The 16,242-nt window shown below is 49.1% G+C and overlaps 6 protein-coding genes across 6 annotated transcripts; 3 read left to right on the plus strand and 3 right to left on the minus strand.

Moving 5' to 3' along the window:
* Positions 1-644: 644 nt before the first annotated feature.
* FTJAE_5753 (bifunctional polynucleotide phosphatase kinase) lies at positions 645-2,211 on the plus strand (the record flags this gene model as incomplete). The annotated part of the gene is made up of 3 exons (XM_037352294.1): positions 645-735; positions 831-1,778; positions 1,829-2,211. 3 exons carry the CDS (start codon positions 645-647, stop codon positions 2,209-2,211), a joined length of 1,422 nt encoding a protein of 473 aa, XP_037207246.1.
* A 1,380-nt stretch (positions 2,212-3,591) lies between these two features.
* On the plus strand, positions 3,592-5,370 carry FTJAE_5754 (major facilitator superfamily transporter; the record flags this gene model as incomplete). The annotated part of the gene is made up of 3 exons (XM_037352295.1): positions 3,592-3,869; positions 3,920-4,157; positions 4,207-5,370. 3 exons carry the CDS (start codon positions 3,592-3,594, stop codon positions 5,368-5,370), a joined length of 1,680 nt encoding a protein of 559 aa, XP_037207247.1.
* A 187-nt stretch (positions 5,371-5,557) lies between these two features.
* FTJAE_5755 (nucleoside phosphorylase) lies at positions 5,558-6,751 on the minus strand (the record flags this gene model as incomplete). The annotated part of the gene is made up of 1 exon (XM_037352296.1): positions 5,558-6,751. The coding sequence occupies one exon, from the start codon at positions 6,749-6,751 to the stop codon at positions 5,558-5,560; it is 1,194 nt and encodes a 397-aa protein (XP_037207248.1).
* Positions 6,752-7,052: 301 nt separating this feature from the next.
* On the plus strand, positions 7,053-8,510 carry FTJAE_5756 (kinesin light chain; the record flags this gene model as incomplete). Its single annotated transcript, XM_037352297.1, has 2 exons — positions 7,053-7,303; positions 7,364-8,510. The coding sequence occupies 2 exons, from the start codon at positions 7,053-7,055 to the stop codon at positions 8,508-8,510; spliced, it is 1,398 nt and encodes a 465-aa protein (XP_037207249.1).
* A 2,892-nt stretch (positions 8,511-11,402) lies between these two features.
* On the minus strand, positions 11,403-12,187 carry FTJAE_5757 (uncharacterized protein; the record flags this gene model as incomplete). Its single annotated transcript, XM_037352298.1, has 2 exons — positions 11,403-11,811; positions 12,135-12,187. The coding sequence occupies 2 exons, from the start codon at positions 12,185-12,187 to the stop codon at positions 11,403-11,405; spliced, it is 462 nt and encodes a 153-aa protein (XP_037207250.1).
* Positions 12,188-13,274: 1,087 nt separating this feature from the next.
* Positions 13,275-14,086, minus strand: FTJAE_5758 (uncharacterized protein; the record flags this gene model as incomplete). The annotated part of the gene is made up of 3 exons (XM_037352299.1): positions 13,275-13,493; positions 13,867-13,965; positions 14,021-14,086. The coding sequence occupies 3 exons, from the start codon at positions 14,084-14,086 to the stop codon at positions 13,275-13,277; spliced, it is 384 nt and encodes a 127-aa protein (XP_037207251.1).
* Between the last annotated feature and the right edge of the window lie 2,156 nt (positions 14,087-16,242).

Consider the following 16,242-nt stretch of genomic DNA (forward strand, 5'->3'; position numbering starts at 1 on the left):
AGAAGTTGATGCTTGAGAGAAGTTGGCTCATGAAGCGGGTGAGGGGATATGTCTTTGACTACTTGTCAATTGACGCCAGTTGGTCCGTTAAGTCCAAGAGTTCGCTTTATGGTCTGTTCGAAATATTACACAAAGGCTAGTATGTTATTGAGATGATGCCATGTGATGTGTTCAGGCGGAATGTAACTTGAACTGTTGATGAACATTGCATTCAAAATACCCCACCAGAGCTTGAAGCTCAAGCTCAACTTTGATCGTGAGCACGTGACTCCGCGACTCCTCACGCGTCGGCACCAAATCGAAGCTAATTGCGCGCCTGAATTCAGGGTCCAACCTTTATTTGTAGCAAGATATGATGCATCACCAGACGGATATAGAGTGGTGAACCTTCAGAGTTGCGAAAGATGTAGTGAAATAAATTTGTTTTATATGTTTTTGGGTTTAATTGCCCAAAATTGTGAGTGCTGCTTCTTGTGTTCCGTGTCAACTGCAAGACTGTAGGTTAAGTGCTTGCATTTAGCTGGCTTGGCGTGGCTTGTGTGGTTGGCTGCTGAACCCGACTAACGCCTCGGCATTTCAACGTCCCTCAACAACAACGACATATCACGACACGACCAGATGCACCCGCTTTGGCCAGCGCAAAGATGCCTTCAAGCGACGTACCCAAGCGCAAAGCCTCTGATGCTCCTGTTTCTCCGCCGCCCCTCAAGCGCAAACTCCAGAGCGGCACAACCAGTGAGTGCGCAATCCCAGAAGCAGCGTTATTTCTATCCGGCAGCATGTTATCATTGGACAATTAGCTAAAACGACCTGCCTAGAGACTGCTGTAGCAAACTTCTTTAAGCCAGCATCGCAGAAACCGAAGGATCCTACTGTCTGGTCGGAGCGAAGCCCCAATGACGATACCCCCGCGACGCTCCTGGTCGGTCGATTCGATGGAGTCAAGGAAGATAGAACAATAAAGAGGAGGAAGATTGCGGCTTTTGATCTAGACTCGACACTCATCTCCACAGCCTCAGGCAAGAAACATGCAAGCAGCGGAACAGATTGGAAATGGTGGGACAACTCGGTCCCCGCCAAACTTCGAGAGCTGTATCAAGATGGATATCGAGTCGTCATCTTGTCGAACCAGGCAGGGTTGACGCTACACTTCGACCCCAAGTCCAAGGCCCCCAAAGCCACTGCGCAGAAACGAGTTTCCGAATTTAAACAGAAATGCAGCGCCGTCCTCAATAGTTTGAACCTTCCGACATGCGTCTACGCGGCGACCGAGCACGATATATATCGAAAACCGAGAACAGGCATGTGGAAGGAGCTCTGCGACGACTACGACATCTCGGAAACCGAGATCGATCTGGGGAACAGCGTATTCGTCGGCGATGCAGGGGGTCGCACCGCGACGTTGGGGAAAGGCCCAGACGGCGTAGCGGCCGCAGCCAAAGACTTTAGCTGCTCGGACAGAAACTTTGCGCACAACGTAGGAATACGGTATCAGACGCCGGAGGAGTTCTTTCTCGGGCAGAAGCCTCGGAGTTTCGCTCGTGAATTCGACTTGTCCGAGCATCCCTTCGTCGACGATGCTGAATCGGGGAACTCCGTGGTGACCTTTGACAGGACCAACGACAGGGACATCATCTTATTCTGTGGGCCACCCGGGGCTGGCAAGTCGACGTTTTACTGGAAATCCCTCAAGCCTCTGGGGTACGAGCGCATCAACCAGGACCAGCTCAAGACACGCGACAAGTGCGTGCAGGCGGCGAGGGAGCATCTCCAAGCGGGTAAATCCATTGCCATAGGTGCGTTTTTCTCCAAATCCTACTTACCCCAGGACTACCCCATTACCCACCCACACCACAACCACAACCACCCCCTCACGCGCTAACGTGGGTTCCCTTTGCAGATAATACCAATGCCGATCCAGACACCAGGACTGTTTGGGTAGAGCTTGCCAAGAAATTCGGCATCTCTATCCGTTGCGTGTGGTTCAAAACTCCTCTCCAAGTCTGCGAACACAACAATGCTGTGCGGGCGCTAAACACGACATTGAACCCCGAGTCAAGACAGATCTTACCCAAGATGGCCTTTACAGGTTTCGCGAGCAGGTTTAAACCGCCGCAGATGAAGGAGGGTTTCCAGGACATTACGGAGGTGCAGTTCCAGTTCCGTGGTTCGCAGGATGAGTACAAGATCTGGGGTCGATACTGGACGTGAGAACACAACCGCATGAAGAGAGAAAAGGATTCATTCCCCAATTTATTCATCTTGGCATCATGTCATCAGCAGCTCCAAATCCTCATGGGGCAGTTGAGGTTCAAATCGCCTCCGCATAGCCATATTGGGGAAGGCGAAGCGAAAGACGAGACGAGTTGACACCGCAAGCGAGGACAAAGTTATGGGGAATCGCTCACCGTATTAGACGGGGCTCCTGGGGTATACAGGGAGTTTATCTGGCAGCCTGGAGGTAGTGGCCTAGAGTGGGTATCACTCCGGCCATCTAGAATGCAGTGAATGTCATCCTTACTCGATAGATTACTCGACCAACAACCGCCCAACCCACATGAGCGAGTCTGAATAGAGCAACATGCTCCTTGCCAGTGGAGTCTATCGGTCGTAGAAAAAGAACCGGTCCGAATCTTTTACTAAAGACAACCCAAACGAACTTAGATGATCCCTGGGATCTAGGGGGGTCCCGGCCTCTAGGCTTTATTTGCTTTAAGCTAAATTTTACACTTTGTTTGTATGCTTATTCTGAAGATCTCACTGTGAGCAAAAAACCTGCGGGGGAATGCGGAGGGATCGTCTCTGCTTTGTGTCTGTGGGCGCGTGGCATGATTGCGGAGAGAGATTCTGGACCTGGCCCATTCTTTAAGCAATGTCGCTAAGAGCTTCCAATGCAACGGCAGTTTATTCCAACAAAGTGTCACTGTAGTTGGAAGAATTCTCTTGGTATTGGGAACAAGACGTCGCTGCTATTCCCGCCTCCAATTGAAGTCCTTTGCCCAGCCGGGACGATTTGCATTGGCAAAGCCTTGGCCCTTGGCCCTTGGCGAAAAACGTGGTAAACTTGCCGGTAGCGGCTGGGCATCCCACGCCCTACAATACAAACCTCCAAGCCTGTGCTAGTAACAAAAGCCATTGCCGTGATAAATTGATGTCAGACTTTCCCTTTTCTGAACGTGAGGGGGGGAACTCGGCGGACAGAAGATGGTTGCTAGCGTCATTGCTAACAACCCACATTTCTTTCTTCTGTTTTTCCCTGTGAGAGGTTTCTCCACGGCCGCTGTAACGTTCTAGTGCCCCCAAACGATGGAGACTCCGCTATTGGATGACATTTTCGAGGACGGTTAGTGATCATCATGTACTTTATTTGAGGAATGGGGAATTAGTTTAGTGCTTGGGTTCGGTGTAACGAAGTCCGGAGAGAAGAGCGGGGGATGAACCAGATCATCTCGTGGGGAAACTGGCATTACAATTTTGTATAAAAGGATCCCCAGATTCCTCTTGTCCCTCCCCTCTCCTACACCAGGCCACTTTCTGTCCATCTTTTCATCCCTATACCCTTATATCTTTTTACCAAGGGGGCATTTCATCATGGCTGGAGGCGTCAAGAAACCCGTCAATATCTTCAAGCTGAAGGACCTGGGTGAACCAGAGGGCGCTTTCAACTGGCGTCTTTGGTTTGCTGTTGTGTCGTTTGCTCTGCTCGGTGCGGCGCGAGGTATTGACGAAGGTCTTATTTCTGGCTCGTTCAACAGCAAGGATTTTCAGGAGACTATTCACTATGATTCTTATTCTTCTGTTGAGCAGGCTAATATCAAGGCCAATGTCTCTGCTATGGTTCAAATCGGTTCTGTCGGTGGTGCTCTGATGTAAGTTACCCTCTACTATGATGAGAATGTTGGGTGCTGACTGGTGGTAGTGCTTTCATGATCTGTGATCGTATTGGTCGTATCTGGGCTACTCGTGTGCTTTGCACCCTTTGGGCTGTTGGTATTGTCATCTTCATGATTGGTGGTGTCAACGGAAACCTTGGTGCTATCTATGCTGGTCGCTTCATCTGTGGTCTTGGTGTTGGCCAGACTCCTGTCGTCGGTCCCGTCTACATTGCTGAGATTGCCCCCGCTGCTGTTCGAGGTCTCTGCTCTTGCATGTTCACTGTAAGTCTACTCCCCTCACCTCTCACATATACATCACCTAACAGATCAGGGCGCTGTTTACATCGGTATCGTTCTCGCTTACTTCACAAACTACGGCTGCCATCTCAACCTCCCTGACGACTCTCACAACCAATGGCTCGTCCCCACCAGTCTTCACATCATGATGTCCGGCATCATCTTCATCCTCAGCTTCTTCCAATCCGAGTCCCCCCGATATCTCGTCAAGGAAGGCCGTCCCGACGAAGCTGCCCGTGTCTTGGGCCGTCTCCGACAGCAGCCCGCTGACGGAGAATACATTGTTCACCAGATCACTGAGATCCAGGCTGCTCTTGACCACGAGCTCGAGGCTACCAAGGGTGTTGGCTTCCTCGGCAAGGTCAAGGAGCTTATCCTTGTTCCCAGCAACTTGTACCGTCTCTACATGTCCTCTATGGTTCAGTTCCTCTCTCAGTGGTCCGGCGCTGGTTCCATCACCCTTTATGCTCCCGACCTGTTCAAGATCATGGGCATTGTCGGAAAGCAGGAGGGTCTTCTCGTCACCGCTGTCTTTGGTATCGTCAAGCTCATCGCCGCTGTTATCTGCGCTCTCTTCCTCGTCGATGTCATCGGCCGAAAGCGCGCTCTTCTCATCGGCATCACTCTCCAGACCATTGCCATGATCTACGTCGCTGCTTTCCTCACCAAGATCCCCCAGCTCGGCGTCGTCGAGGACTTTGTTCTCCCCGAGAGTGACAAGGGTGCTTCTCGTGGCGCCATCGCCATGATCTACGTCTCTGGTTTCGGTTGGGCTCTCGGCTGGAACTCCATGCAGTACCTCCTGACTGCCGAGCTGTTCCCTCTGCGCATTCGTGCCCTCGCTACATCTTGGGCTATGACTCTCCACTTCGCCAACCAGTACGGAAACTCCCGCGCTGTGCCCAACATGCTTCTGGCTGTTTCTGAGGGTGGTATCTCCCCTAAGGGAACCTTCTGGTGCTTTGCCGCTGTCACCTTCGTCGGTGGTGTCTGGGTCTGGTTCTCTGTTCCTGAGACCAGTGGACGAAGCCTTGAGAGCATGGATGAGCTCTTTGAGCTTCCCTGGTACAAGATTGGTCTTCACGGTAACAAGAACGCTGAGGAGCTTGACCAGGCTCGTGATGAGAAGCAGCGATATGCTGAGGAGAGCCATACCACTGGCATTGAGCTCGAGCACCAGCGAAAGCAGGAAGCTTAAATGAATTGAATATGAAATATGAAATGGTTTAGCTGTGTCGTAAATGGCACTTATATATAGTCATGAAATCTATGAAGCATTTTGAGTATCGTGTTACTCACTCTTACATCCTGAATCCTTTCTTGTCTTGCTGTGACATCATTGGTTGGACCAACCATTTGTCTCATCCACCTCTTTCTTTGTCCCTTCATCCAAAATTGATGACTTGCGTTCCACCACTTGAATGGAACCCAGTGAAAATGTTACACTTCGATACGTCGGCATAGAATATCGGCGCATCCCGGCTCACTTCACCACTTTCTTCGCTCTCAGCTCTGCTGCCATCATCAATTTGCTTCCTGGGTTTATCAGTCTTGGGATACTCTTCGATGAGCGCCTTCGTTACCGCTGCCGCCGTTGCAGCCGCGAAGTTTTGCCATCCCTTGTTCTTATGGCTGTCGGCGTAGTCACATACGCCCTTGACGATAATACAAGGGACCTCGTCCCAGACGCCAGCACCCTCCATCTCGAATGCAACGATATCATGCGTTCGTGCAAGCCTATCGCGTTCTTCGCCTGATTTGAGGACAGTGTCCCCCGAACCGAAATGGCCGACAAAGACAAATGGGGCTTGAGCCTCTTTCTCGCGACCTGCATTTTGGAGTTTCCAATTCTTGTCGAGACGCTTTCGGAAGAGGAGCTGTTTCTCATCACATCCAAGCTCGGAGCAAGAAATCTTGCGACTTGCGTCGCATACCTCTTCAGAGTCTGACATGCAAATACCACAGTCCCATTGATGCCTGTGTCGATATGAGGGAATGTATAGACAGTCCTTATCTGCCCCGGGATATTGGTAGATTGAAGCTTGGCCCTTCACTTCGGCCCGTGATTGAAGCTCTTCCAAGATGATAGCTGATCTGTCTTCAAGAGCGTCGCAAAGTCTGTCTGTCTCGAAACGCGCAACAAAACCGCGCACATGTCTCGTCGGTCTCGCTAACCGATCATCGATGGTACTTTTGCTCCTAACTTTGTTCGGGAAAAGGTCGTATTCAACGACAGCCTTGCTGATTACAACATCGCCCAGCAAAAGCTCTGCACTCGAATCAGACGTCGGAACACCACCGCAAATCCCAGTTACCAGAACAAGTTCGAGGTTGGGAAAACTGATGTGAAGGCTCGCCGCCGTGCTCGCAGCATTGGCCTTGCCCATGCCTGACATGACAAGAACAACATTGTCATCTCCGATGCGGCCGAATGAGTATGAGTTTGTGTCACCGACCGCTCTTCCAAGCTTGATATCCCAGAACTCATCGATAACATGGCCAACTGCTTCATACTCAAGAGGAAGGGCACATATGATGCCAATTAGGAAGTCATTGCGGCTTTTTGGTGGAGCGATCATTGGATCTCAAAACCACGGATTTGCATACCGAAAAAAAGTACAAGGTCTCTGTCGAGTTGAGAAGAAAAGAAGCTTTAAGCGCCTGCGAAATGGACACGATAGAGAAACATGATAGTGTTTCATCCAGGCTCGATTTACGGATCCTGACCAGGGCCTTGGGCGGCAAGGTGATCACGTCCATTGGCCGCAACCTGATCTGATCGTCCTTGAGAAACATGAGACTCGAGACGCAAATTCATCTCACCATATGTTTCAGTAAAAACATCTTGATCATCTCAGACATCATATTATTCTTCATAAAATGGCTGGCCCAAGATTTGACGATCCTGTTTACGGCAGTAATGTTGTGACAGGGATCAGTGCTACAGGCAACGCTCACCAAACCTTCAACTTCAATCAACGCTTCGAGGCGAGACCATTCTTTTTGTTTCCTTACGAGAAGAACGATGATTTTGTTCCGCGACCTGAGATATCATCAAAACTTGGCGAGCTTTTGCCAAATAATTCCGACGACTTTCGAAGCGCCGCTCTTTGGGGCCTTGGAGGATCTGGGTAAGCCCACTAAGACCACTGAGCACCATCGCAAGCATGTCACTTACATTGAATGACCAGAAAGACCCAAATCGCTCTAGATTTTGCATACAGTCGATATGGTAAAAGACAATGCTCCGTATTTTGGGTCCATGCGGATAGCGAGGCGACATTTGCACAAGATTATGGCTCAATCGCGAGTGTGCTGGGCACCAACACTCAATGTTCTGAGCATGAGCTTTTACAAAACGCACGGCATAAAATTGAGTCATTGCCTAGATGGCTACTTATAATCGATAACGCGGACGACCTATCTCTATTTGGCGTCGGCTCGACAGTAAGAAACACCAGAAGGATCATGCATTACATCCCCAAAGGCCCAAATGGCACTATCTTATGGATCAGCCGCGATGAAGCAATTGTTGGGAGTCTCGTGGGCATGCGGAGAGGTATAGCTGTACCAAGGATGACTTCAGAAGGAAGCAAAGCATTACTTGAGTCGACAATGCCTCGGTCGATAGGCGCAGATGAGTTAGATGATGCTATTTTGCTGCTTAAAGAGCTGCAGTTCCTGCCTCTCGCTATTTCGCAAGCTGGGGCCTACATGCGAAGAACAGAGACGTCAGTCAACAAGTATCTTAATGACTTCAAAGAAGAAACAACGCGTCGGCGCATGCTCATGCTCAAAGAACACGAGTTCGACAGATACAGGTTACACAACGGTTCAAACAGCATTATTGAGACTTGGAGTCCTTCGATTCACCACATGCACCAAGAGAACGAGCTGGCATACAAGATTCTGCACATATTGGCCTACGTGGATAAACAGGCCATCACTGAGCAGGTTCTGGAAGCTGCCGTCTCGTACGGGGAAACAAAACAGAAGGGAGACATGCTTGAGAGTAAGAAGAGAGAAGCGATACGCCGACTCAAGAACTTCTCTGTCCTAATAGAGCACAAATTTGGCGATAATGAACGCACTTATGAGATACACAAGCTTGTTAAAGATGCCATACGGCACAATCTACGAAATGCAAGCATACTAGACGGACACGCGAACAACACGAAGAAAGACTCCCATTGTTTAGGAGCGTGTATCAAGAGACAGTTTAGGAATAATGGAAGCTGCAAAGCAGTTAGGAGGAAGGGAGAGGAGTACTTTGCCAGTGCAGCAGCAGCAGTTGTTGCAAGTGCTTATCCACACAAGACTCGTCTCAAACCAGCATAAATACTCTAGGCTAATAGGGAGAGATTGCCTTTGTGACGATGTATCAATGAGATGGGCTGGATAGTGGAAGTATACAATGCAACCTCTGGGAGGGAAGAAAACTGAGGACCTAAACCCTAAGTGATAAAAAAATCCTGATAAATTTAGCCATGCCTGGGATGCTAAGAGGAAGCTTCTCGTTATTAGCATAGAGATCTATCGTTTTCACATTGGTCAAGGCAAGCATGTTAGGCGCAACAAGGTTCTAATTATTATATTTACTTGAGCTACTCATGGTAATCTAAAGCTATCGTAGAGTATTTCTCATAGAGCAACATGAGGAAATACCATTTCCTGCGAGTGTATGAGCACTTGCGAAGGATCTTGGCCTCGTCTTCAGGTGTATTGCCCCACCCGCTGAGCAGCCTCTTTACCATAACTGATTATTCTTTCCAACTCGTCGTTGTCATCGCAACCTGACGTGTCTATCTTCGCAAGGTCTGACCGACTGGTAAATGGGCATTAGTACACGCGGTGCTTGATATGAAACGGATTCACTCACGCATAGCAGGGCGCAAATGCGCCGCCTTGGTTCCTGTCGATAAGGTCCTTCATCTCCTTAACGTTAGTAGGCTGATTGGGGTAGCCATACGTGAATCTTGGAGGAAGGCCCTCGTCTCCCATCGCACACCGCTTTCCACCAACTCTATAGTAGTCATCCCAATGAGTCTGTCCCATTTGGTCCAAAGTATTCCGTGATACTCTTGTGATTGACTGCTGGCGTAGAACTCAAGCAGTCACTCTCTGGCGCCTGGTGTGCTGGGTGGAAGAAACAGAAGCCAGTCTCCCACTGACTAGCATCAATCACCCGCTCTTTGTGGTCGACTTGCTGTTCGGTAGTCACCGGTCTGGTTATATATATATATGTTTCTCCCTTGAGTTAGAGCACTTTCTGGCGATTCGTGCTCTGATGCTGTATATCAATCTTTCCGAGGATTCGCCCAGGTGACTTCTTCCACCTGGAGTTGAGATCGGGTCTTGTTGCGAGAGTAGGTGTATAATTACTATAGTTCGAATAGATTTAATGAGTTGAAAACGAAGAATCCTTTGAGAGTCTGAACGTGTTGGTGGGTAGAAAGGCCAGAAACATGCTTGCATAGTCTTGAGACCAGGACTTGATAATTCAGGGCCGTTCGTCCAGGCACGGCCTGGCGCTCCTTCTCTTGAGTTGCTGAACTTCCTGTTAGCTCATGTAAGGAGAGATGGGTGATCAAAGTATCCCTAGGTCAGTTACATGGCTACGCATACCAGCTTTAGATGGGAAGATTCGTCGAGTTTTACGGCAAGGTAGGTAAAACCTTTCCAGTCTTGAACCTTGGGGAATTTGTCCTGAATCTCTGCTGGTACTGGTAGATGACTGCAGGAAACACTGCCGCGCGCAAACCTTACATAATGGTAAAGTGTATGATATTGGTCGCTTATGGCGGCCGCCATGGAGGTTTGGTCCGATGTGAAGAATCAGTTGTCGCCTGTGAGCCCCCCTCACATTTTGCGCTGCTTGGGTGCTCTTGGCTTTATATATAACAAGTCGCCTTTTCCCAATCAAACCCCATCGTATCGTGACTTAAGGGTAGCTGGGTCATTGGCAAGTCATTGCTGTGCTCGTATATCACGCCCAGACGTAAGTCTCTTTGGCTGCCTCGATGCAAGACTTCCAGACGATGATCCGGACAAATACGCTTATGGTGACGGTAGGCAATGTTGCCATGGCTTTGGGGTCAGTCAGAATTGTTTAGAGTTGAGGAAACCAATGCCGGCTTTGAGGCTTGCTTTCGTTAAAGATTCCATGTCCCTGATCTTAGCCTCGCTTTGTTGCGAAAGAAGTGCATTCGTATCCCTGATTCTATGGCCTTAGAGGCGAGTTGACTCGCTCCTCATTCGGAGCCCGTTCCAAGTTAAAGTTTGGATCCCATTTGACGATCTTTGCCTGCATTGCCTTTATCGGCTTGCCAGTATAATTAACCTGAAAGTCAAGAATAAAAACCCTCAGATCCTGATAGGCGTGGATAAGGAACTGCTCCTTGATATCAACGGCTGTCTCCTGGTGAGCTGCAGGGTCATGGACGAACTCTAAAACCACAGTTCCCCGAAACAGTAAAAGGTATGTCATATATAGTATTTTCTCCGCCCACGTGTCAATTCGAGGTTCAAGGAATTGCATTGCGCCTTTTCCAACTGCCCCCAGGTGTTCTACGCTCGGATATATGCGTTGTACCAAGGAATTGAAATACCTCTCCTGACTTCGGCCGCGGTTGAAAACCCAGGAGGTGGTATCTTGCGGTTGGAACACGAAAACGAGCAACATGAAATTGTTTGTTGCTGTTTGCGAAGTTGAAAAGAGCAGACAGTCCCCCGGAAACGAAGGGAACAGCCATATATCGGCCGCCGCTCTCTAGTCCTTGTGACAGTGTTTTCATTTGTTGTCACATGGTGTTGCTTTGCTTATGTGACCTAGTATATAGTAGTCGAAACATCATAAAAACCTGTGACCCATTCGCTTTCTAGCCAGGCAAGCCCAGAGATCTTTCGAGTGACCCTGTAATGGACGACAATGATTTGCGACACAGTCTGTTCGCCGGTAGATCTTGTCGTCTGAAACACTATAAGAATGCGTTTCTTATAGATCGGAGTGTCGCAAGAATGAGATATAGTTTGAGAAGGAATCTGAAGTAAGGGGAAGAAAAGCAGAATACGGGGGACGGCCCAGCAAGAGGAAACAGAATTTTGATCACACCCCGGACAGGCCGTCCCAGGAGTTGGACAAGATGAGTTACACCCTAAGTTCTTCTTTATTCCATGGATGAGTGCAATATGTATTTGATGGTAGATGTCGTCCGCAATTCTGTTCTCTAGCTAGGTGGCGAACCCGTTTTTCGGATCTCTTCCGTGATCAGCTGAGTTATCATTTCCCGGCTTGTAATAGACGACTTCGAAGACTTGATCCCGGGCTTTCCTGTTTCGACACGCAAGGATACCCTCACCGTGGGTTTTGGTCAGAATCCACCACTGCTTGCCCTTGTTGTGCAGTGCATCAATGCTGTCGCTTGCCCAAGAGCCCTTGGCAAACATGGCGAGACCCATAGCTGCCTCAATTGCCCCAGTCTTGATGTATGAGCCAATACTCGAGGTGTCATAAATGGAGTCGCGAAGATACAATTTGCATGCTTCAGCCAAGGTAGCAATATTCCTGGTTTCCACAATGAATCCGGGCGCGTAGCGGAAAAGGTTTGTTTCCCAGACCGCTGGTTGTCGCTGGTAGCTTCTATTCTGCCATTATTAGAATAAGTCCTTGATGTAGTGAGACACATTAACCATTCGGAGTGACTCACATATATATCCTACACAAGAAATCATGAAAAACCTGAATATGGTCTTACTTCATAAGATCCAAGTTAGACGTTCACAGCATATTGGCTGCCGAAAATTTGGTTCTCGTTCTCCTTTTGTTAATAGCTTCTGTTTTTGCATCTCTAATATAGTGCTTAGTTATCCTGACTGCCTCGCTTGATTTAGAAGCTTGCTTTCGCTGATCATCCCCTTTGACATAGGGGCAATGTGGTCGAGCTCTTATTTCAAGCTATCAACGTCAGGGATGCCATTAAGTTGTGGTGAGCCTCAGTCAAGTCGAAGCCGCACATTATGCCTCAGTTATGGCTTCGATCAAGTCATCATATTTGAACTGCAGTGATGCCCCCCAGGGATCCAAGTTCTATTCGGTTGGTCATGTTGGCCTCTGTGAGTCATCCTTTTATAAATCACTCCAGGATCTAAGTTGAGAGGGACGATATCTCCCCAAGCGTTTAATCGGGTATCTCAACACCTCCAGATTCCTGAAATATCGGAGGGTTAAAGGCGGTGGAACTCGGCCTTACCCAGGTTTTCTAAAGGAATGATATAATATATATTCATAGGGAGAGAGCTTGCCCCTGAACCCTTTGTCCAGGTTCTTGGCTATCGCCGGCTGACTCAAACAGCGTAGAACAGACCTTTAGTCGAAGTTCAGTATATCGTTTCAAAAAAGTTCTATAAAATGCTACCACACAACAATCTAGACATTGATTGAAGTGCTGGGATATTCTGCTTCAAGCACAAGCTTGTGTCGGATGAGTACCCAGGGTGTAAGCACAGCTATTCAATGGGTTTGCACGGTTGGCAGGCGTGAAGGGTTTGGATGTACCGCTGGCAGAAAACGTTCGTATTGTAGTAAAAGTCGTTAATCGCTTGGAACGGAGGCCTTGCGTTTCAGCGATGACTGACTTCCATTGAGTGTACTGCTCCTGAGAGAGCTCTGAGGAACAGGAAGATTTGTCGTAGTCTTGCAGCCACAAACAATGGCAGATGAATGCAACTAATAAACGAAGTGTCGATGCTTGGTGCGGCGGAGTACACCACTAGCATTATGTGCATTGGTTGACACCTGAGGGGGGAAAGGCTTTTTGCTTGGGGTTAGGGTAAGTTTTATAGATCTGCCTGGACTATCCCTACCGCGCTGTATGTTATCGGATGGTTAGAGTCGTATGCTAGTTCCGCTGGGAGTGCAGCGGAAGACTTGTGTTGCAGTGACCAGTCAAGTCATCAACATCCAGTACCATCGTGAACTTAACTTTCCCACCACCCACTGAAATGGCCGTGATGTAGTGAATCGCTTCAACTACTTGCTTGAAGTCCTTGGACACCAGCTTGAGGTTACGTACGGCGATATAGTAGTAGGGGGGACTGTTAGCTTTACTTGGAGCCTTCCTGCTCTTTAGGTGCCTCTACCTTCGCTGACTTAAGCTCCTTCTTTAGCTCATCGTTCAGCTCAAGTTGTTTGGTAAGTTCCTCCTCAGTGGAGCGCCAGAAGTCAAAGTACTTCTGCGCCCGCTCCTCAGCCAAAGCGAGCTTTTTCTTCAAGTCTTCATTATCAATGGCAAGGTGGCCATTGCTTTTAATCAGCTCGTCATTCTGATCGTTGACATATTTGTAAACCCCTCATCCCTTGTTGTGACTTGCATGGGACTATCAGGTCCTTTTGCGGCCCATAAGGCTCCGCCTTCGTCAATATCTTCTTCTGCGGACTTGGTAGCCGGGAAGAGTACAGGACCAGTGCCTTAAAGTTAACAAATGGGAGAGAGGTGGGATGCAGCACTAATGACGGGAAGAACAGTATTGACTCCTATAAAAGGATATACATGGAAGTCATGGAGTCGAAGGCCATGGGGAGTATTTATGTTAAGGTCACCTAATCAAAGTAAGGTGATCAGCAAGACGTCGACGCTCTGCAGGCCTTCCAAAGATTAGCATCCCTCATGTACGCGGATCTGTTTGCGCATCTGACAAGCCCGTGGGTATTGTGCGAGGTCTGGAAATCGGAATGAAAGTTCGAAGCTTCATCCTCGTCGGGATACTTTTCAATCATGAATGGGATAGCTATCTTCTGTAAGGTATATAGTAGGTATAGGCTGGTCTTAATCATCGGTTTTGGAGCGTACCATACCGGACCTCTGGGCGACTTTGCCGAGTAGAACGTGGACCCCCCACCTGGTGAGGTGATTCATTGATGATGCGTAAACTAGGGGACTGCGCTGCGTTGAATCCCTGGAGAGTCATACTCTCTACGGGTCTGATGCCGTTGGGCTGAGTTTCTGGACTGGCTTGCTCGCAGCGCGGTTGAGAGCGGCGAAACCTGGGATACGTGGATGCGGCCTCTCGTAGCTCTCATTATACAGTCATCCGACGCTGGTCTCTATAATATAAAGGCAACTTCCTAGGGGTTCCTGAGGCTTGGCCTCCAGCACCCAGGCAGTTGGTTGCTCTTGATGCACCTGACATGCAACTTCTCGAGGATGGGCTGGAGGACGGGGGGCAAGAAGTTAAATGACTAGACCAAAGCGCAGCCACCTTTGCGATACAGGGTGTTGGACAGTAACCAGAAACTATCGCCGTTGACTTCCCTTAGAAAATCTCGAATATCGTCCGGCCATTCCTATCCGTAGCGGCCTCCTCGACATCGATGGGGACCCTGTCATGAATAACCCTGTAGGTCCAATGTTTCGGGGCAGTAGGCGATGTCTGGAAGTCAGGATGAAGGGCTCACATTTCCATTGGCGCCTTTGTTGGGGGGGCATTCATCCAATTCGAGGGGGTCAAGGTCGCTGTTCTGAGTACTGCGCCAAAGCTTCAGTCGGAAGTGCGAGGAAATGACCTCCCTCGACTCTTGGCATGCCTTCCAAAGACCAGCCCAATCCAAGACATTCAAGTGTTTGGAACTGATCACTTATGGTGTGCGACTCGGTTATAGCCAATTGTACGTTTTGAACTTCATTCTGATAGGATGCAAAGGCTGTGGCCCGAGAATCGTAGCTGCTCCCATGCCGCTGAGTGTGTAAATTCGCCTACCAAGGTAACCCGTCTCTGGCGATATGAGGCCTTCAAAGGACGCCTTGGCCTGGACTGTACTGGTCTGGAATTATGCTCTCGAGGAGCTTTGGGATTCTGGACTCGTCAGGCCTGGAAGCGACTACCTTGCCGTAGTTGATAGAGGGGATTAGAGCTATCTTTGGCCTCGATAGGACTATGGACGACGTTGTGGAGTAAAGCGTTGGACAATCTCCCGTAGCTGTCAATAGACTGTGACTCCACGGTGGTCTCTACAGTATAACTGCAATTTCCCAAAGGTTTCTAGGGCCTGGCCTCCAGCTTTCAGGCATGTCCATAATGACAAGCCGGGGCGCCTGATACTCAACTTCTTGGGGATAGTCTGAACGACAGGAAGCGAGAAACTGGACGAGTACCCCAATGGATAGCCAGATTTATGGTACAGCGTATCAGTCAGGAACCAGAGTGTCTCGCAGCCCCTCTACTAGCAAGAAGTCTCGGATACAATGAGACCTCCTTGACATCGATGGGGACCCTGTCATGAATAGCCCACGAAGTTGTTGTATTGTCTACACTGCGCCGTGTGTAACATATGATCCCCCCCTAATCATCCATACACGGGCCATGAACTGTGAATCAGGTTTTCCGGGAAGTTGTGGAGAGACCGCATAATGATTGTAGCTTAGCTGATGAATGATAGGCTTTACTCTGTTGCGTGAGGTTGTTGTAAACCCCCTCAGCCCTTGTTGCGACTTGCATATCGCAACAAGCAAGGCATCTTTAGTATAGTTTCTGTCGTGTTGAGAAGTGTGTGTGAGACAACATTGGTGAAGCCGATCCTAGGGTCATATATCCATTCCATTCTATTGCATTCGGCGAGTGTTCCCTGAGGTGGCCAGCAAAGCCTCGTGCTCTCGTGCATGACAAAATGGATCTGGCCTCCAGGTATTTCCTGAAAGTCGAGAACTTCTGTATAATATACGCGCCAATTCTGTGGTTGTGCGCAGCTAAATGCGACATCCCATCGCCAGTTCGTACTCACTGAAATAGCGGCTCCTTGGTGTCTTGGATGTGCCTGGGATACTCTTCAGCGGCTGCGATCAACTTGGGGTCTGCCGGGGGCGCATATGCGGATGCGTTGTGGAGCGGTATATGCGTTCAGCGTCGATGTCTCCGGTGGCGTGGCCTTCAGTAAGTATCGTAAGGCCCCCTCAGAATAATAGTCGTGTCACGAAGGACCTTTCCCGGAGAGCTGGAAGAGCTAGCCACTTCGTTGCAGTGTTGTGGTCCAGCGGTCCGGGAAAACTGTGTTCGTCGTTTATAGCAGCTCAAAAGC

The sequence above is a fragment of the Fusarium tjaetaba genome (genome assembly GCF_013396195.1).
Source record: "Fusarium tjaetaba strain NRRL 66243 chromosome Unknown NRRL66243_c0000109, whole genome shotgun sequence".
Classification (NCBI taxonomy): Eukaryota; Fungi; Ascomycota; class Sordariomycetes; order Hypocreales; family Nectriaceae; genus Fusarium; species Fusarium tjaetaba.